Source organism: Pieris napi, chromosome 1 (genome assembly GCF_905475465.1).
Source record: "Pieris napi chromosome 1, ilPieNapi1.2, whole genome shotgun sequence".
Lineage (NCBI taxonomy): Eukaryota > Metazoa > Arthropoda > Insecta > Lepidoptera > Pieridae > Pieris > Pieris napi.
In genome coordinates this window covers 5,492,216-5,512,071 of record NC_062234.1, presented here as the reverse complement: position 1 = coordinate 5,512,071, position 19,856 = coordinate 5,492,216, and the positions used below count along the sequence as shown (strand labels likewise).

At 32.3% G+C, this 19,856-nt stretch overlaps 4 protein-coding genes across 6 annotated transcripts; 3 read left to right on the top strand and 1 right to left on the bottom strand.

The window, feature by feature from the left end:
* The first annotated feature begins 2,191 nt into the window (after nt 1-2,191).
* On the top strand, nt 2,192-3,058 carry LOC125050635 (NADH dehydrogenase [ubiquinone] 1 alpha subcomplex subunit 5). The gene is made up of 3 exons (XM_047650605.1): nt 2,192-2,353; nt 2,439-2,600; nt 2,690-3,058. Exons 1-3 carry the CDS (start codon nt 2,336-2,338, stop codon nt 2,864-2,866), a joined length of 357 nt encoding a protein of 118 aa, XP_047506561.1. The 5' UTR covers nt 2,192-2,335; the 3' UTR covers nt 2,867-3,058.
* An 838-nt stretch (nt 3,059-3,896) lies between these two features.
* Nucleotides 3,897-5,359, bottom strand: LOC125050628 (tax1-binding protein 3 homolog). Its single transcript, XM_047650591.1, has 3 exons — nt 5,171-5,359; nt 4,948-5,076; nt 3,897-4,875 (listed from the first exon to the last, which is right to left on the bottom strand). The coding sequence occupies exons 1-3, from the start codon at nt 5,222-5,224 to the stop codon at nt 4,687-4,689; spliced, it is 372 nt and encodes a 123-aa protein (XP_047506547.1). The 5' UTR covers nt 5,225-5,359; the 3' UTR covers nt 3,897-4,686.
* A 1,885-nt stretch (nt 5,360-7,244) lies between these two features.
* LOC125053735 (NADH dehydrogenase [ubiquinone] 1 alpha subcomplex assembly factor 2) lies at nt 7,245-8,155 on the top strand. The gene is made up of 3 exons (XM_047655259.1): nt 7,245-7,500; nt 7,598-7,748; nt 7,887-8,155. Exons 1-3 carry the CDS (start codon nt 7,407-7,409, stop codon nt 8,089-8,091), a joined length of 450 nt encoding a protein of 149 aa, XP_047511215.1. The 5' UTR covers nt 7,245-7,406; the 3' UTR covers nt 8,092-8,155.
* A 2,370-nt stretch (nt 8,156-10,525) lies between these two features.
* Nucleotides 10,526-19,638, top strand: LOC125063529 (ornithine aminotransferase, mitochondrial). 3 transcript variants are annotated; one of them, XM_047670031.1, is made up of 11 exons: nt 10,543-10,633; nt 10,834-10,959; nt 11,455-11,561; nt 15,268-15,406; nt 15,717-15,885; nt 16,784-16,924; nt 17,278-17,437; nt 17,686-17,813; nt 17,887-17,964; nt 18,445-18,583; nt 19,391-19,638. In XM_047670031.1, the coding sequence occupies exons 2-11, from the start codon at nt 10,877-10,879 to the stop codon at nt 19,552-19,554; spliced, it is 1,308 nt and encodes a 435-aa protein (XP_047525987.1). In that variant the 5' UTR covers nt 10,543-10,633; nt 10,834-10,876; the 3' UTR covers nt 19,555-19,638. The 3 variants fall into 3 exon arrangements, with proteins under 3 accessions (XP_047525994.1, XP_047525987.1, XP_047525978.1); XM_047670022.1 differs by having other exon boundaries at nt 10,557-10,633; nt 10,767-10,959; XM_047670038.1 differs by lacking the exon at nt 10,834-10,959 and having other exon boundaries at nt 10,526-10,633.
* The last annotated feature ends 218 nt before the right edge of the window (nt 19,639-19,856 follow it).

The following is a 19,856-nucleotide window of genomic DNA, read 5'->3' as shown; positions in this document are numbered from 1 at the left end:
AGGACTGCATCTACGAAATTATTCATTCTCAAGAAATAGACAAATCATGTTCCTCAACGCCTATTACTATGTATAAAGAAGCTCTTACGGAACTAGACAGTCAGCACTATATAATATCATTCCCAAAACCTACAAAAGTTCAACTCGTCTGTTCCCACGAAAAATATGAAATACTTCACGGCAGCTATTTCGCAACAATACCTAAATCATGTATGTTAAAATCCTCAGAAATTACGGCCACCAACATCGACGACCGAGTTAAAGGAAGCGGTGTCGAAATCATTAATTTTCCTCGAATGGACAACATCATTCAACAAAATCAACCAGGTGTCCAACTTAATTCAATCGATCTCACGAAGTTACACAATATGCAAAATGGAATTACAATGAAAGCACCGGCGGTAACATATGATTCATCAAACATAATATACCACACAACGATTCCTTTGTACTTCGCTATGACCACACTCCTGGGCGCAGCTGTACTTTTCTTCGTACTCCGATATCGCCGAAATACATCTTCGAAGCCGATTTCAAAAACGGATAATAAGAACATGTCTGCGCAAGAACTTCGAGCCGCAACTTTTGCTATAGACATCAATAGCAAATAGTTGCTCATCTTACGGGGGAGATGTTACATATTCATTGCACTCCCTTTGCCCCGCAAACCCAATACAAGTCACCTCTTACGAAACTACGCTATATAAGGAAAGGGACAAGAGAACCAACAGCTTTTGATCGGATACCTCATATCGGACCGGTCAAGTCTCAAGTAGTTAAGTTTATTATATAATATATTTATCGTGCACCTAATATCGGGCCGATTAAATAATTGTATTTAGTTAAGTTCATTATTTGTAAAAGTAATTAATTAAAGTAATTTTAATATATTTTGGTTTTTTTTGGAATCCACCGCTGGCCCTCACTTAATTAGCTTTAAACTTCGAATGTTGTACATGCGACTTGAAGCTAATGCAGTAAAACTTTTTTATACACTCATTCTAAGTTTTTTCAAGTCGTAGTTTCAAGTGATTGAATAATGACTTAAAACAAAATTGTATGCTTAAAACAGAGACAAAAAAACGACGGGTTGCAGTCCGGGAGTGCCGGCAGAAGTTAAAACTTGAATATTAACCTTGTACATTTTTTATATTTTGGAATGGTTAGGGAATAATTTTGCATGAATTGCTTTAATTATCAGTATAAAAGTATTATCATTTGTGTGGTAGAATACAATATTTATTTATTGCGCTATCGTACACAAACATGACAATTTATATTACATTAAATACGCCGCGCCAGCTGTCTACTCTCCATCCGTCTTACGAATTTTCTATCAAGTCACGACTCCTGACGCGAGTTTATCATTGCAAAAAAAGTGTACAACGCTGCTAAAGAAGTTTTCACTTCAAAAAAACAATGACAGTAAATATAAAAAAAAAACATAATAGTCTTATCAGAAATCGAGTAAGATACGCGGCATATGAATTTTGTTGTATTATTAATTTCATATTTATTTATGTTTTTTGCACTTCATTCAACATATAAAGTTGAGTTTACCTTGCAAATCAACTTTATCTTTGAACTTAGAAATTGTATGTCGTAACTACATTACTAAAATGGCTTTAAATTGCCAAGTAGTTTGATATAGATAAATGAACGTCAACTCTTTGATAAAATCACTTTTAGAAGCTGTCAGCGAGGAAAATACTAAATAAAAACCTAGTAATTAGTAGGTATTAGGTATACTATATTTATTTATGTATGTACTTAATTTTGATTATATAACGCCACTTTATAAATAGTCAACCACGTTAACGCACTGGATAGAGAAAACGGGTGCCAGCAGGGTTACACCTAAATAACAGACGCAAAGTACTTTGCGTTGTAGTCTATAAAACTATTAAGAAATCGTGATAAAAAGGTAATATAATAGAAAACAAATATATTATAAGACATGTAAATAAAAACATATACTAACATGTGTTAAGAACTCATGATATAGGAGTGACATTTGTGTCTTTAAATAGCCACCAGCCACAAGAATCATTAATTTAAGGGAATTTCGAAATTAATGTAAAATTATTGTTTTAAAAACAGCATATTTTGTTTTCAGTACAAAGTAAACACAGTTAAAATACAGTAGATCTGTTGTAATAACAGTGTACTTCGTGTGAGATAAAAAAAAACAACGTTCAGACTTCAGTCATCTGTCATCCTCATCTGTGATTTAATCTGACAATTTTTTTATTTTGAAAAGCGGAAATAATTTTCAGTGCTTTTTCTTCTAAGCAGCTTTAATTTATGGTATTAGGCAGAATTTCTGAAGATAAAAATGGGATTGATAAAAAAGGTATGAAGAAAGAATTAAAATGCATATTACTATTCTCTATTATGTAACCTAAATTTAGTTAAAAGCAAAAATTATTGTATTTTAGACAACAGGGCTAATGGGCCTAGCTGTAAATCCAAATCCTCATCACACTTTGGGCGCATTGTATGGTAAAATATTAAGAACTTTGCAAAAAATGCCCGAACAATCAGTCTACAGGAAATATACAGAACAAATTGTCAAAGAAAGAGCAGCAGTCCTTCAACAGGTAACAAAGTTTTAGTTAAAGCTTATTTTGCATATGGCGTAATACTGACTTATCTTACTGATTTATTAACATACACTTTAATGTTGCAGACAAAAGACAGTTATGAAATCGAAAATAAAATTAATTGTGGTCAAGCCGAAGAATTAATTATACAAGCGGAAAATGAGTTGAATTTAGCTCGAAAAATGTTAAATTGGAAGCCATGGGAACCTCTTGTTGCCAAACCTCCTAAGGGTCAATGGGATTGGCCACCATCTAAAGCCTAATTTTAGCTAGGAAAACTTAATTAGTTTTCATTTAAAAAGCATTAATCAGTAAATAGTTGAGTGTTAATATAGTTCAACAACTAATCTCTGGTCAGAGACTAGTTGTATTATGTTATTTAATATCTTTCCCAACTAACATTCTAGGTCCTTGATTGAAATATATTGTTAGAATAAAACCATCCTGTAGAAGTCTATTAGTATTTTTTTTAACCATTGGCTTTAGGAATCTCATGACCTTAAGCTTTATTCCTATATATATATATATATAATTCTCATGTCACAATGTTCGTTACCATACTTCTCCAAAACGGCTCAACCGTTCTTATGAATTTTTTTATGCATATTCAGTAAGTCTGAGAATCGGTTACTATCTTTCAAACCCCTAAGTGATAAGGGGTGTCCACCCCAATATTTTTTTTTGTATTATACAGCATACAAAAATACATACAACCCCCTTAAGTTTCATCTACTCTCTATGATCAACCCCTATTTTTTATTTGTTAGTTAAGAACTTATAACATTAACTCTGAGGTAAAGGAAAATCACAGAAAATCCTAAAATGTTTTCATTCTGGAACACCAAACAGTCTGGGGTAGCATAGAAAAATGTTCCATGGTATATACATAAAATGTAGGCTAGGCATTAGGGAGAAACGAAGTTCTTGGGGGCAGCTAGTTTTAATATAAAATTATTAAAATGCTGCACTGTGTGTAATAAGAAACACTTTATTAATGTTGAATAAGTAAAGTAGTCTTCATTGTATGAATAAAGTTTAAGCACTTAATTATTAAGACATTTCTGCACAATATGGTCAGTTTTTGTATGATATAATATAATAAATAAATTGTGTAATAGATTTATAAGTTTTGATAACATATATTTTTGATAGTTGATACAAACTGCAAGGTTTCTTTATCTAAATTACTGTTAAAATTATATGCATCATATCTTAAAGAAAGCTGTCAGAGAATTTAATCAGCAGGATAATTAAAAGGCTCTTAATGTAGGTCAGTGGAAGTAAACAAGGAGAAAGGTTTTAATCTTAAAGAAGATAAAAATTTATTACACAGCATATCAAATGGTAATTGCAACATATTAGCAGGAAGAGTGTGACAGTCACTTTTTCAGTAAGTATTTACTAACATTTTGTAAAGAAAAGATTAAAAATATATTTTTACATAAATTGTCATATCAAAACCTTAGTTTCATAAAGTTTAAACTGATACTTATTTATTTTTACAAAAAAAAAAACATGTTACACATAAGTTGGTATTGATTTGTTTAAACATTGTGAAAATCTTATATATTTCTTGTTATCATTGTATTTTTCACTAGTCTTTGGTGATACAAGAGTTGAAATTGTGTTATAAACTATTAAATATTTAAGAGAAACACAGCTTCAACTTGGCACACATCAATCCATTTTAAATACAAATTTATATTGTTTTAATACTTATAACTAATCTTAACAGACACAAACAAACATATAAAAAGCATTTCTCACCAGTTATGCCAATTATATTATATTTATTTTAAATTGGAATCATGGTAACCTGTATCTGTTACTTATGATCAGCAGCTATCATAAAGATTAGGTGACTGTAATAGTATACCAACTCAAAAAAAAATCATAAGAAAATTCTTTGTTATAAACAATATTTGAGAAATATTTTATTTAGTAAAATAATACAATATTACAGACATCTAATCTGAAATAATTTAATATTTTCCTAATTATTATATTACAAAATTAAATAACTAAACTTATTTAAAAAATAAATAACACCATAATATCTCTTTTTCTAGGATTATCAATTTAGTTATGTTGAAGTCACACCTTTTCTTGCCACTAAAAGGTTTAATACTGGATGTTTTTTTATATAACTAACAGCTTTTTTATGAGTTACCATTGTAAAGTCATACCCATTACATTGTAGAATTTTATCATGCATACGCAAACCGGCTTTAGCAGCTGGGCTTCCTTCGTGCACTTCAGTTACATATATGCCCTAAAAATAGATTATAATAAATTGTAATTTCTGTTTTAAAAGTATTGTTCTAATTAGCTAAACAGAACTCACATTATCCGTATACCCCTGAGGACTCTTACGATAGTCTTGATCTATACCACCGCCAATTTTAAATCCACATTTCATAACTTCACGACCTTCAGCATCGACACCGGCCTCTTTTTGTAAAGTTATTGGAATCTGTTAAAAAATAATAGTAGTCGCATTAAGTATAAATAACATTAGAATTACCAGTTTACCAGGTAAAAACAAGGGAGTGGTCTTGCAAACTCACACTAAGACATTCCATTGCCGTTCCGGCTTGATGTTGAAATGCCATTTTAGCCATGATTAATTAATTTATTTATATCTCCGTGAAAGTAATATCGTTAAAATTTATAGTTTGTAATCAAAAATTGTATAAAATCACAAATGACTCAAAATTCGACACAACCACTATCAAAGACTACAATAGTAAATATCGCATCGCATTCCACAGATATACTCATAACTACAATATAAATCACAGACACACAGTATATAAAATATATTGCTATGTGGGGCTTGACACAAAAACACTTTGACACGCGTCACCCACTAACGACCGACCCCAAGAAAGCGTAGTTTTTAAAATTAGTTAACTTCGGAAAAAGATGTATTAAATAGAACTTTAAGAACCAATAACTACGTTTTCTAGAAACAGAAAAGACATTCAATGGTTGTTGCGATCAGGTTATTGAATGTCTACCCTGCCATCAAGATACGTAAGATCGACAAATAAGGAAAACTGTAGTTATGCAAGCAGCATGTGATATAGATCATTACAGTCATTACAATCGACTACAACCACTCTGCCAAGACAAAGAGCGATTGACTATTATAAAAAAATTATTAAGTTCGTTCTTCAATTTAGATATTTCAAAAATGTTAATAGAATTATATATTTCTTCATTAAATGAAAGACTAGTAAATCAATGAAATAATAATGAAAATTTATCTAACCATAAGACAGAAAATATCAGAAAAATCATTTGAGATTAAAAAAAGCAAAATAAAGATCTAGGCAAAGCTACTGATTATCACAACAAACGAAAAAAAACATCAGATTAGTTCTTTGAATAAAAGCTTTAAGTTCATCCATATTATCACTGATAAGTACTTAATAATTCAATAATGACACTATCGATTGATATAAATGATCGCATAGTGAGCTCACGCTTACGATATTGTGTATCTTATGTATTTAATATGTTGTTATATTGTATTTCTAATTTCCAAAATAAAAGTGTGTGTACTTACACGTACACGCGTTAGAAGTTATACTTCTTTGACGTTGAAACAAGATAAAAATCTTTTCAAAAATTTTATTCTACATTTGTAGAAAAAATGACACTAACAATAGAAGAAACTAAAATTTTGACTATAGCTAACTTCAGGGTGTCGGTTTTTTTGTGACTGTGTGCGCGCGCATCTTAAAAAATTACTCTTACCATTTTTTTCCTTACGCGCCATCAGAAGTATAACTTCAAAAATTAGTACTGTAAGGATAGTGTATTTAGTTTTGTGAATAAATAAAAATAAATAAACAATAAAATCACAATATATAACCACGCTTTGAATTTAAGTAAATACAACATGCCAACTTTCTTTAAAAGCATCTAAACTGCATACAACAGAACCTATATATCGAATTAACATGTAAAAGAAAGATGAATATATATTTTAGAACCCGAACCGAATTGGAAACAGAACCAGGAACCGTACTGATGAGAGGAACCAAAATAAAGAAGCAGACATAAATTTGTACCGGTATTCACCATTGATATGAATGATGCAATAATTATAGTTAATTTAGCGCCGCCAGAGCATTTATTTTTATTTTTCGGGCTTTACTTTCTGGAAACATTAAGTAAAACGAAATGATATTATGTAACTATAAATGTCTCTGCCTAAATTTAGGTAATTCATATTAGTCCGACCAACCCATGCCTACTCTATATCTTTAATTCACCACCCCTTGAAGCTTGAACCCAACAGTTTGATTTCCATACATATTATTTCTTACATATCATGTAAAAGTTTTTTATATTACTAAATACTTTTCAAAGTATAAACGTTGGCATTAGAGCATTTATTGAATATTAAAAATAATAACCACTCGATGATTTATTTTTATCACCAACACAAGGATGGTGTTAGAAAATAAAATACCGATAGTTCCCTTCTTTTGCTATTTTAGCGCGAATTGTTTGATAGGTTTTGTTCTCAGGCTAGAGTGGCTTCTAGCTTTTCTCTCTATATTAGCAAATAAATTCTATTTGATTTCTAGTTCATAAAATCTAAAAAAAGAACTCTTCGAAGTTCGACGTCAACTGTCAACTGTCAATTTAATTTATGGTAATAATTAATAATTTAGAGATTTGAGTATTTTCAATTGCAATGTTTATTGTGAAATCGGGTTAATTCTAAAGATCTATGCGACTAGATTCACATTTTCTTTTTATGCTTCGCAAAATAAAGATACTTAGCAGATGTCGGGGGGTGAATACAGATACGTTTGGCGCATTGCGTTTCGGAATTTTTTAAATTCTTTTCGGCCTCGACAAATTCGTGGTAATGAAATAGGTAAGTACATAATACCTCATAGTTAATAAACCTTATAAAACATTAAAATCTCTATATATTAACTTATTAAATCTAGAATAAATACTAAATTTTATAGGAAAAGATTATATTGGAAATGTATATTATGAAATACCAGCTGATCCAAGTAGAGGCAAAAGAAAACCAGCACGTTGGTATGATCCACCTAAAGGCCTGGACTTTCAAGATCCATTGCCTTCTGAGTGGGAGTCTTGGCTGCGAATGAGAAGGTAAAGTTATATAAGAGGTATTTATTATGTTTTGGGTATATGACACTGTCTGTTCTAACATTAATTGTTAGTGTAAACTGTCATTGTTTCTATTTCATAGAATGACTAATAATGTTAAAAAAAATTTTTTCATTGTAGATCGGAGCCACCTACAAATGAGGAAATATCAAAAAACTTGGCTATAGCTGAAACAAAGAAATTAAATGCTGATAAGCTAGAAGCTAAAAGACTTGCAGATGGTGGTTCTCTGCCAACAACTTTAGAAAGAGGTCCTCAATCTTTTCCTAAATACAAGGATTTCCATGTAGGAGATATAGAAGATGATCATAGAAATAAATATTAGTAGTTAGTGTTAATAAATATGTGTGATAATTAATTACATACACAATAAAGTTTATTTATTTTAACTTTAGTCTTTTAATTGTAACCTTATAATTTTCCTGCAATATGCAACAAATTATTGTATGAGTAATTATTTAAGTTTAAAAATAATTTGACTTTTGAATATTTGTCCTCTTGTCAAAGAAAATAAATATGTATGATGGGTATAACAAGTTGTAAAACTTTATTATTGATATTATGGTAATATACATCATGATAATTGTAATTGACCTATTATTTTATTGATAATTGTTTATTGTATTTTAATTTATTATAATTGACAGTAAACATAAATTACGAGGTATTTATTTTAGGATAATTTCGGGAATATTTGCTTATAAGTTTATGATGTAAAGAATAACCACAATGCACGGTTAAATATAATGAAAACAACTTATTATGCCTGTAAAATGTATGCTTTGGTGTATAAAAAAGTTGCGCCTTAGTGAATTAATCTGTCAGATTATATATAAATCATCCAACGTAAGACGCCTGTTATAAAAAAAAGAGACTATATTTTTTTCCTACAAATAACATGCAGTTTCTTTTTGTGAAAGGACACTAAAACAACATATTATTATTAGCTACATTTTTTAGTTTATTAGTTAGCTATATCTCCATCTATTAGCTGTATGAAAGACCTTTAAATCTATCTATATATATAAAAGAAAGTCGTGTTTGTTACAACACTTATAACTCGAGAACGGCTGGACCGATTGCCATGGTTTTTGATTTGTTGGATTTGTTTCCGTCCCGAATAGCAGAATAAGCAATAAAATATCGAATAAGTTATCGAATAACAATAAATTAATTAATTAATTTTACGAATGCAAAAACCATATGTTGCCATCTGTTGACAAAACTACGCATCATTTTACGTCGAATTCGTGTCAGTTCAAGAAATTCCGATCTTGAGGTGAATGAGGAGATGCATAACAATGCTTTGATCCTGATCAAAAGATGTTGGATATCAGAAAGTGTTTAACATGCAGTATCGCCATATTGACGCTAGAGAGAAGATGCCTAATGTGTAAAACTGCCATTCTTCTTTCGCAATGGCAAGCAATAAAACATTTCTGTATTTGCAAAAAAGTTGTATCAATGTAATACTTAACATTAATGAAATCCTAAAATAAGTTAAATTAAAGTAACAACGATATTATAAGGTTGTAGGGCGGAACGAAGTTAGCCAGGTCAGCTAGTTTATAATAAAAGGCATGTCCATATTAACTTATTAATCTCAAATAAAAATACAATTGCATATGTGTTATGTATAAGGTAATATAAAATAATCGCCATTATAATTTATTTATTCAAATATAAATCTTACAATTCCCGATAAGAGAGTAGGTACTGAGGCTATAAAGATAAAAGTATGTATTCAGTGATCACTATAAATACGCCTAGTTATAAGACGAAACATTAGTTTTATTGAAAGATAAGTTAATCGTGTTATGAGTGATTTCTAAAAATTTGTTCTCTACATAATTTGAGGTGCTTTATTTGTTATCTATTAGTGAAAACTCTACTATTTTACTTCTAATACTTCGGCTAATTTATACCTAGGTACATATGAAAATACCGACAGTTTTTTTTGGTTCTGAATTTATATTTGGCTTAGCTTATTATTATTTCCAACTAAAGTTATATACCTATTCTATAAGTATTTTTTTCGAAATATAACTAAAAATCCTTTAATGCAAATCTAGAGCAGCCTTGCGATTCTGTAACTTACTTTTCGAACTCACACAGCGGTTTTCGCATCGGCGGTCGCTCTCAAATCAGTCGTGAAGCAGTCATTTTATGATTTGGCATTCTGATAAACAATAAACTACAACTTACAAGCTCCCACCTTAGAGTTCGAAAAGCGAGTTACAGAATCGCAAAGCAGATTTGCACTTGTCAGTTGTCTAGTTTCAGAAAACAGACGTTTCGTTTTGTATTAAATGGAGAAATATTTTGATCTGATCACACTTCGGCAATGTGTATAAAAATGCGGCTGCTAAGCTTAATTAAAATCGGCTTCTTTCTACATACATGTTAACAACATTCATTAATCGAACTTTTTAAGGTTTCTCTCATTTATTATTGCATTTCTGCCACTTACTTTTACTAAATGAAGATAAACTTATCACACGTTACATTTTAAATTAATTTTGTTCATTAATGTTTTTTTAATATTTTAAAGTAGACAATTATTTAGTACCGAACGGAAATTAACACAATTCTATTTATTTAAAATATATAACTACATTTATATAATGTATTTGGTACCAACACAATTCAAATCGTTTGAGTAAGTATGCCAATCAATGGGTAATACATATTGAGAGATGATGTAAGAACACTTCGATTTGTCTCACTTTGTTTTTTCCACTGTAATATTCCATATACAATAATAACAGATAAGAGCAGGTACGAATCAATTCAGTATACCGCATACTTTGATAGAGAAAGCACCACAAATTAAGGACGCTGTTGGCTAATTATCCCAGATCAATCAGGTCAGATCTTAATATTACATTATTTTAAAGAAAATTTATCGGTATTTTAGTTAATATTTAATTTTAAGAGTTTGTGGGCTAGCAAGTATCAATAGTATCAAGTTTAAAGAGATACATTATATTTGTTTATTAGCCAGTTAATTGTTAAGTATACTGGGTGAATCAAGTTTGTGTGACATTGACACCGGTTACAATTTAAGATAACTAATCTGAGAGAAGTTATTTAATTAACAATAAAACAAAATGTTATCTACAAGGAGAGCAATATCTAAAGTATGTGAACTGCTATATGGCATTGATAGCAAGAATCTTAAAGGATTAATTGGGTAAGTAAATAACATCCATCGTCTAAAAAAGTTTGTTGAATTATAACACGAATTATCACAAAATGTTTGCGTAGTTTTTTGTTAAGACGCGCTGTAATAAAAAGTCATGTTAAATAAATTTAAGTTACAAATTACGGTCAATATATAACAAAAGGTTATTAAAATAATTATATAATAATTAAAAATACTATTTATATTTAATGATAATAATATATAAATTTAACTATCTATCGTTACCAAATACCTCCGACGACAAAATAATCGAGGGAAAACTTATATTCACAACGTGTACCTATTAACCGGTTAATACAACGATAAAATAGTTTAACATTTATCTACCTTATTTAAATTATGCCCGAAAAGTCACTGTTTATGTAAATTTAAATTAAAAAAAAAAAACACACATATCTTATATATTATGAAATAATATTATATATAATTAATATAATATTGAAGCCCACTTCGAGATTTCAAAGAAATGTTATAATTTTGCAGTATGGCTTCACAAAGAGAACTTTCTTCGAAAGAAATATTTGCCTTGGAAGATAAGTGTGGTTGCCGAAACTATGCGCCTCTTGCTGTAGCATTGTCACGAGGAGAAGGTAAGTTTTATGCAAAAATGTTCCATACATGTGAAAAACAATGATATTAATATTTATTTAACGGTTATTCTTACATTAGCAGTTTTAAACCAAATTGTATTAATATTGAGTTTTAAAATTATGGTTTTAGTATGTTTTTAAAATAACGAGTTAAGATAATTAAAATAGGTGCATGATTGTGCTGTCGTAGTATGTGTAATGTTTGAGTGTGATTAAATTCAATTGTATATAAAAAAGTGTAAAAATAGCATGTTAAAAATAAGCAGATGATAAAGAATAGGATCATTTGTTGTTCGTCAATACATAAATAACTTTGATTTGATAACCCCTGGTATCTAACTTGTGTAATTTCACGTTACGAACAAAAACAAAAATGCTGTTTTACGTTGTGGTACACTGAGCTCGTCCGATCAATCGATCCGATTGAAGTTGTAATAGAAATCTAGTCTCTGAAGACTCAGTTCACTTAGACCTTCTTCCAGAAGCTCAGAAGTTTCCTGGGCACTTCGCAGGATTCACGGAACGACCTCCGAGGATTTCTACTCGTTAGGTAGCCACAGCTACAAATTCCAGGACTTCGTGGGTGACTCATTTTCATGCGGTGAAACAGCCTATGCACAAGGAACTGTCCGTCACGCCAGACTGTTTTGAGCCATAATCTATGACTTATACGTAGCTCATTCAGGGTCGATTGATCATGTTCCTCTTCTATCCTTTTTGTACACGATATTTCCTGTTAATAATGTGCTGGTAAGCGATCCTATCACATGACGCGGCTATGAGATGTTGGTATGCTATCCCCCTGTTCAGACTTGTTGGCTGTGTGTGTTGTGGTTTTTTCTCCATAGATCTAAGTACATAAGTCTGATGGCAGTTAGTGCCCCCTCTTGCTGTATGTAGTAGTCGGGTACGACTTCCAGGGCTATCTCCATCGCTGCTGTTAGCGTTGTTACATGCAACCGCTGGCGACGCACAAGGCGAGCCTTTGGAAGTTAGGAAGCGTTCTAGTTTCGTGATTGTCGTTTGGAAATCCGATCTCGGCCACCAAACAAAAGCTTTATAATATGTCAATTTAGTCAGCATTCGCCTAATTGCATTAGCCATTTATGTTTGTTATTTTAGACGATATAACCCATTCAACGCCTACCATACTTTTTCATTGATAAAAGGCGATCGTTGCTATATTTAGTTTGTATTCAAGGTGTTTGTTACAGAGCACTGTACTGTCTAGAAACATTGTAACTTTACTAACACCGATATAGGATACGAATTTATCACCCTCTTGTGCCTTCCAAATCGAAACAATTATTTTTAGCCAGGAATTATGATTGGACAGGATATATTTTTAAATCAGTTTAAAGATTTTCAAAGCTAAAGGTTATATAGACACATTCGAGACTAAAAAAAAAAGGGTGCGTGTACTTATGTACGCGCGTAAGAAGTTATACTTCTTTGGCATTATTAAAAATAGTTTTTGATTGCATGCAAATAATTAATTACAATTAAATAATCAAAGACTGGAAAAGGAGTCATTAAAGTCAATAAAGTTCAGTTTACATTTGAAAAATTAATTAAATAAATATTTATTATTATTCTCTTACATTAAACAAATAAAACACTATTTATCTTTAAAACATTTTTATTTCATTATACTATTTATTTTTAAGTGACTGTCTTCATCAGAATTTCGGTTTGTAATTTTAAATTAATCATTACTTGGTTGTGCATCTACGAGGCTTCTCCAAAACTAAAACTACTACTTGCTTTCTGCAACAAATAAGAGAATATTAATTTAAGCTCTGTCCATGCAAAACTTAATTTTTTTTATAATTCATATTATAAATTTTTTAACACATTTATATTAATATAATTATATAAATGTGTTAATAATATAATTTGTAGCACATGCTACAGACCTGGATAGCAACTTTCTTTTATTCTATTTAGAGATAGAGATAATTTAAATATAATACCGGTGTCTTCCTTGTAGGTTTCTTTGGAGTTGTTTGGGGATTCTTGTTGTTCAGTTCGACATGATTTTCTTTAACCTTTCTTTAATCCTACAAAATAATGAAATTGTTAAGTTATGTTGTCACTGTTGTGCACACCTTTGTTTGGCTTTTTTAGTATTCAAGTTATGTCAAAACTGATTTATTACCTTGTCATTGTTGGCTTTTGGGATATCAATTGTTTCCAAAATGATTTTATTTGTAATATCCTGAAATATATAAATAACATCTATTAATTTAAGTATCATGGTGAGTGGTTCGCACTCAGGTATTAAGGTGTATTATACCCACTGTCCATTATAAGTGGGAATGGGCTCACTTCTGGCTGGACAGAGTTTCGGTACTACAAGTGCAACATGGATGTTTTGAGGTATTACAATATCTCTAACTACCTGTAGGGGAATAAAGTACTGTTGTAAGCATATGCCTATGCTTGAAAGGTTGAACCTTGAACATCACCATACATCATATTTATAATTAACATTCCTACCTCGACACCATCACAATCAAATTCATTGAAATCTACTTCAAACCGTTGCGGTATCATCTCTGCCATATCCATTGTGTCTCGAGAAGGTGATGGTGGCTTTGTTCCACCTCCAGTTTTAGATGTTTCACGGCGATAAGATGACAACTCTTTTTTTGTATTCAATTTAGTGCACTTCCACTGATTCATCAATTGTTTTTTGTCTCTTGTCCTTATATTTGCTAGATTAAATCTGAAAAATTACATGTTTTGATTAAATAATGTGGTCATTTTTTTGAGATGCAGGTACTTATTAAAATGTTTACTTCTCTGTTATATCGCTCCAAGCCTTCATTTTCTCCTTATTAGTATTCGTGCTTAAATCTTTGTTCTCAATTATTGATATATAGAATATTTCTAAAACGTTGCTGTAACAAACGCAATAAACATAAGCAATGAATAATGGTTCATGTTTCAGTTTTAATCAACAATAATACTCGATAATACCTACGGATAGTTAACCTCAATTGTATTGAAGCACTCAGGAAGGTTGGCACAGTTTTTTCACAAATATTTTATCATATTAATTAGTTTTGATTTAGATATTAAATTTAAATCACTTCTGATTATAATTCAGACGCACATATAAAATTCGCACTTGTATAATGAAAATAACTAGATACATAGATAATCTTTTATTTTAAACAATAATTCAAACTCCTATATTTGTTTAAAAGGTAAATGTCAATGTCAGATGTCAATTGTCATGGATATTCAAAATTCTTGTTAAGCTGCTAAGCTAAGAAATAGAATATGCGTGAAGTTAGCTTATATTCTATTTCTTTTGTAGATTGCGCACGCTATAATCACACTCCGAATTTTGTGTCATAGGTGCGCGCGCATCGTAAAATTTCACTCTCATCAAATTTTCATAACGCGCCTAAAGAAGTATAACTTCAAAAAATTAACTATAACATAGCTAACTATTTGCATGGATGTAGGGTGTGGGGCAAAACTAGGTATGTCATGCTGGAGTAATGAGTAATGAGTATGCATGTTTTTTACTTTTAGCTGAGAGTCCATTCGAACGCACTGAAATAGCCACTTTTAGTGGACGTAGTTAGGTACCTACTTATGTATGATGTACATAAGTGCAACGCATCTTGTGTAATTGTAAAATTTTTATTAAAATGTTTATAAAATCTTTCATAGCCTTTATTTTATTTACAAGGCCCATTTGTGTGGGACGTGGAAGGGAAGAAATACTTTGACTTCTTAAGTGCGTATTCAGCGGTAAACCAGGGTCACTGTCATCCTAGAATTATACAGGCTTTGAAGAAACAGGCTGATGTACTTACTTTGGTGTCTAGGTAAGATCCTTAATCTTCTCACGTGGTAACTCTACTTGAGTTTATCTTTTCAAAGATACGAATCTTATAATAAAACATACATTAACGCAACGAAAACGCTTTTTAACTATCTCAAAAATTCAATCAATTTGATGTGTATTTTTTTGTATGTTCATAAATCAGTGAAGTTTTATTTAATCGTGTAGAATTTGCGTAAACCAAAGACAATACATTTAAGCTTAAAAGTTTAATCAATTGGTTAATAGAAATCTACGTTCAATATTTTGAGCTAGGATTTTTGACGTATATAATCATGACCTCATATTTTCAGGGCATTTTATTCCGACAAGTTGGGAGAGTACGAAAAATTTATGACAGAAATTTTCGGTTTTGATCGTCTGTTACCCATGAACACTGGAGTCGAAGGTGGTGAGAGTGCTTGTAAAATAGCTCGGAAGTGGGGCTATGATGTCAAGAAGATACCTGAGAATCAGGCGAAGGTACCGAGTTTTTATGAAAGAAACAACGATTTGAAAGACTTGCTTTTTTTATAGAACAGGGGGCAAACGGGTAGGAGGCTCATCTGATGTTAAGTGACACCGCCGCCCATGGACAATCTCAATGCCAGAGGGCTCGCGAGTGCGTTGCCGGCCTTTTAAGAATTGGTACGCTCTTTTCTTGAAGGACCCTAAGTCGAATTGGTTCGGAAATACTTCAGTGGGCAGCTGGTTCCACAAAGTGGTGATGCGCGGCAGAAACTGCCTTGAAAAACGCTCAGTTGTGGAACGGCGGACGTCGAGGTGATACGGGTGGAATTTCGTGTTCTGCCTCGACGTCCGATGATGAAACTCAGCTGCAGGTATCAATCCGAACAACTCCTCTGAACACTCTCCATGGTAAATGCGGTAGAAGATGCAGAGTGACCCTACATCTCTACGCAACGCCAAAATGTTTTGTCTTAATAAATGAAGTTGCCCCGCATCAAGTCTAAAACAAATATTGTTTAGACTGCACACTTTCTCTTTGATTGGTTTTTATTTTAGATAATTTTCGTAATAAATAATATACGGCACCCTTACTAACTCTGTAACTTCCATTAGCGATACCGACATCGATCCCAAGGTTGTGACATCAGCGCTACTACGGATTTTGACCGAACTACATAGAACTTTCATACAAAACCGTCGCGATCGGTATCGCTGACGCTATTTAAAGTTACAGCGGGTGTTCAGAGCTATAAAGTAAAACATGCCGCCCTTGCATACTCATATGTTTTTCTTCACCGTACAAGAATCTGTTAAATGCACACAGAAAGAAAACTTTCGTAGTGCTTCCCCGGGGGAGGGCATGGCTGTCAAGACTCACACAATACATATAATTTTGTTTAATGTGTTTTAGATAATATTTGCAAAAGGCAATTTCTGGGGGCGCACGCTATCGGCTGTATCATCTTCTACAGATCCTGACTGCTATACTGGATTCGGTCCATACATGCCTGGTCTTATGCTTGTTCCATATAATGATATCCAAGCTTTAGAAGTAAGTACCTACATTTGAATTAAATTATTTTGTTGTTACGTTGCTATTGGCGTTAAATAGCCTGTTCGAGTGTAGTACAAGTATTTTTTGGGAGTTTAGTAAGACATTAAATTAAATATTATTTCACCATTAGGATGCTACATTTTCTCCAAGTAAGATAGGCTTTAACATATTTATTTCCAACCTATTAAAGTACAGCAGTGCAAGCCGGGACAGGCAGCGCATTTAATTTTTTGTAAACTGAAAATAGTGAAACTTTGAAGGAATTTATATAGTTATTGTATGTTGTAATAAAGTTAGGTAGTAATATGTATATAAGATGGTATCCCAAATGAAAAATATTTACATTTCAGAAAGAGTTGCAAGATCCTAACGTAGCAGCTTTTATGGTAGAACCCATACAGGGCGAGGCGGGAGTCATCATTCCTGACGATGGGTACTTGAAGAAGGTGCGAGAATTGTGCACTAAGTACAATGTGCTTTGGATTGCTGATGAAGTACAGACCGGTCTCGGTAAGATTTATACCACACAAAATAGATAAATTTATATTATATTCTCGTGATTTGGTCAAATATTTGGTTTATTTAAGGCTTTCATTCCGAGGTTCAGAGTTCGATTCTCGGCCGAATAATATAATAATATTTTTTCCGGGTCTATTGGCACGTAACGTAATGGCTTTTATAAAAATTTCATACACATGCAATACAACTTGATGTAAAGTCGAAATAGTAATAGTTTGATAATTGTAAATTTTTATCAGGGCGCACCGGAAAATTACTTGCCGTTGAGCACGAAGGTGTCAAGCCAGACATTCTGATTTTGGGCAAAGCTTTGAGTGGTGGTGTTCTGCCTGTCTCCGCGGTTCTAGCTAATAACAATGTTATGGATGTAAGTTTTTATTACTTTATTTTATTATTGTCTATATTTTGGAAAAGGAAAATGTTGTATCTCATTCTTGCAGGTAATAAAACCCGGTACTCACGGTTCGACGTACGGAGGAAACCCGTTGGCTTGTGCGGTGGCCACAGAGGCTATCAAGGTAATGTATATTATATATATATATATATATAAGTCAGTATGTAGTGAAAATATAACAATAATACTAATAACTAAAATGTTATGTGTAAAATGGATATGAAAACGACCATTTCAATAAAATAAGCAAAGAATAATTTGAATCAAGCAACTAAAAATATGATAAGAACATCAACTTAAACTCTATGTTTTACTCTCCATAAAAACTCCAAATCGAGTATTTTTCAAGTTTTGAGCTTAGCAACATTTTGCGATTCATTTTTATTTAAATAGATTCAATACATAATAAGATAAACCGACTTCAAATACCTGTCAAAATTATTTACACGCATTGTAACTGATAAATTGCTTTATGGACAAACGGTCAGAAGGCTCACCTGATGTTAAATAATACCGCCGCCCATGGACATTCACATTGCCAGAAGGCTCGCAAGTACTTCCTCCTGACACGGTTAAAAAGATCTATTAGAATCTTGTTTAACAGGTGTTACTAGAAGAAAAGCTGGCAGAGAACGCTGCGCTATTAGAGCCGATCTTAAGGGCGGAGCTTGAGAAGATTCCTAAAGACATGGTCACTGCCATACGTGGTCGTGGACTCATGTTCGCTATTGATGTACACGACAGTGAGTTAATCTTTATTAATAATCAGCTATAAGCAAATTTAATTTTAAATCATAATTAAATGTCGCGGAAGTCAAACTGTTGATTCGTGTCCGTTTCCCTAGAGTGTGCACATTTGACAACATTTGATTTTAAATAATAGAACCAACTGCAAGGTACATTTCATTTAAATAAAATACAGTAGGTAAGTAACATCATGGCTTTTGAATGAGATTATGAAAAAGACGAATTTGAAGGTTATAGATACCAAAGACTGTATATATAAAAGAAGTAGTGGTAATAGAAGGGGCAGATGTGATGCGCTTCACGTTTCGCCATTGTTGCCTATTAGAGGTCATCCTGCTGCACTGATTGAGTGAATCTCCTACGGCAGACTTGATTTGGTCAGTGCTACGCGTAGGTGACCTTCCGCGCGGTCTAGTGCCTTTCACCTTGCCCTGGACGACAAGGCGTTCTATGGGCTGATCACCACACCGAGATACGTGTCCGAAGAATGTAAGGATGCGAGATTGTAGTGTTGAAAACAGACGCTGCTTAATACCGAGCTCTTGAAGTATCGAGACGGTTGTACGAAACTCGGTCCACGAAACCCCAATATAATGTTCCTGCTAATAGAAACTATGTTTCGCTGATGCAGGTAAAATCGCTAATAGGTGTAATTTCAAGGCTTATTTTCCGAAAAAAATATCGTCATAATAAAATCTTTGTCTCTATGCGTGACATTTATCCTTTCCGCTAGAATTTTTAAATTTTGTATGAAATGCCCGCTCTATTGTCCTCATATATTTATATTACGTCGTTAATTTCAGGTATCCCAGCCTATGGCGTGTGTCAGCGGCTAAAGGAGGCTGGTTTGCTGGCAAAACCCACACACGGTCAGACCATTCGCCTCGCCCCACCTTTAGTGATCACTGAGCAGCAGTTACGAGATGGCGCTCAGCTTATTCAGAAAGCCTTTCAATCTTATAAATAAATACCTATTTATTTAGAATATTAATTTAGGATTTCATATTTCCTGAAACCGCTTTACATATTATATATTAAATACATAATTTTCTTTGAAGTGTTTTATTTTTATGCTAGGTATTAAAAGGTGGTGCAGTGTTGGAGCATGCGGCTCTCATCCCTGAGGTTGTAGGTTCGATCCCCGGCTGTACCAATGGACTTTCTTTCTATGTGCGCATTTAAAATTAGCTCGAACGGCGAAGGAAAACATAGTGAGGAAACCAGCTTGTCTTAGACCCAAAAAGTCGACGGCGTGTGTCAGGCACAGGA

Excerpts from the sequence above, each read along its gene's own strand:
- LOC125050635 (XM_047650605.1), top strand. Across the intron at positions 2,601-2,689 it reads GAGCAGCAGTCCTTCAACAG|ACAAAAGACAGTTATGAAAT; the intron begins GTAACAAAGTTT and ends TTAATGTTGCAG.
- LOC125050628 (XM_047650591.1), bottom strand. The coding sequence starts at position 5,224 with ATGGCTAAAATGGCATTTCAACATCAAGCCGGAACGGCAATGGAATGT. Across the intron at positions 5,077-5,170 it reads CGGCAATGGAATGTCTTAGT|ATTCCAATAACTTTACAAAA; the intron begins GTGAGTTTGCAA and ends ATTTTTTAACAG. Across the intron at positions 4,876-4,947 it reads CTCAGGGGTATACGGATAAT|GGCATATATGTAACTGAAGT; the intron begins GTGAGTTCTGTT and ends ATCTATTTTTAG.
- LOC125053735 (XM_047655259.1), top strand. The coding sequence starts at position 7,407 with ATGTCGGGGGGTGAATACAGATACGTTTGGCGCATTGCGTTTCGGAAT. Across the intron at positions 7,501-7,597 it reads AATTCGTGGTAATGAAATAG|GAAAAGATTATATTGGAAAT; the intron begins GTAAGTACATAA and ends TAAATTTTATAG. Across the intron at positions 7,749-7,886 it reads TCTTGGCTGCGAATGAGAAG|ATCGGAGCCACCTACAAATG; the intron begins GTAAAGTTATAT and ends TTTTCATTGTAG.
- LOC125063529 (XM_047670031.1), top strand. The coding sequence starts at position 10,877 with ATGTTATCTACAAGGAGAGCAATATCTAAAGTATGTGAACTGCTATAT. Across the intron at positions 17,438-17,685 it reads TGAAGTACAGACCGGTCTCG|GGCGCACCGGAAAATTACTT; the intron begins GTAAGATTTATA and ends AATTTTTATCAG. Across the intron at positions 17,965-18,444 it reads TGGCCACAGAGGCTATCAAG|GTGTTACTAGAAGAAAAGCT; the intron begins GTAATGTATATT and ends CTTGTTTAACAG.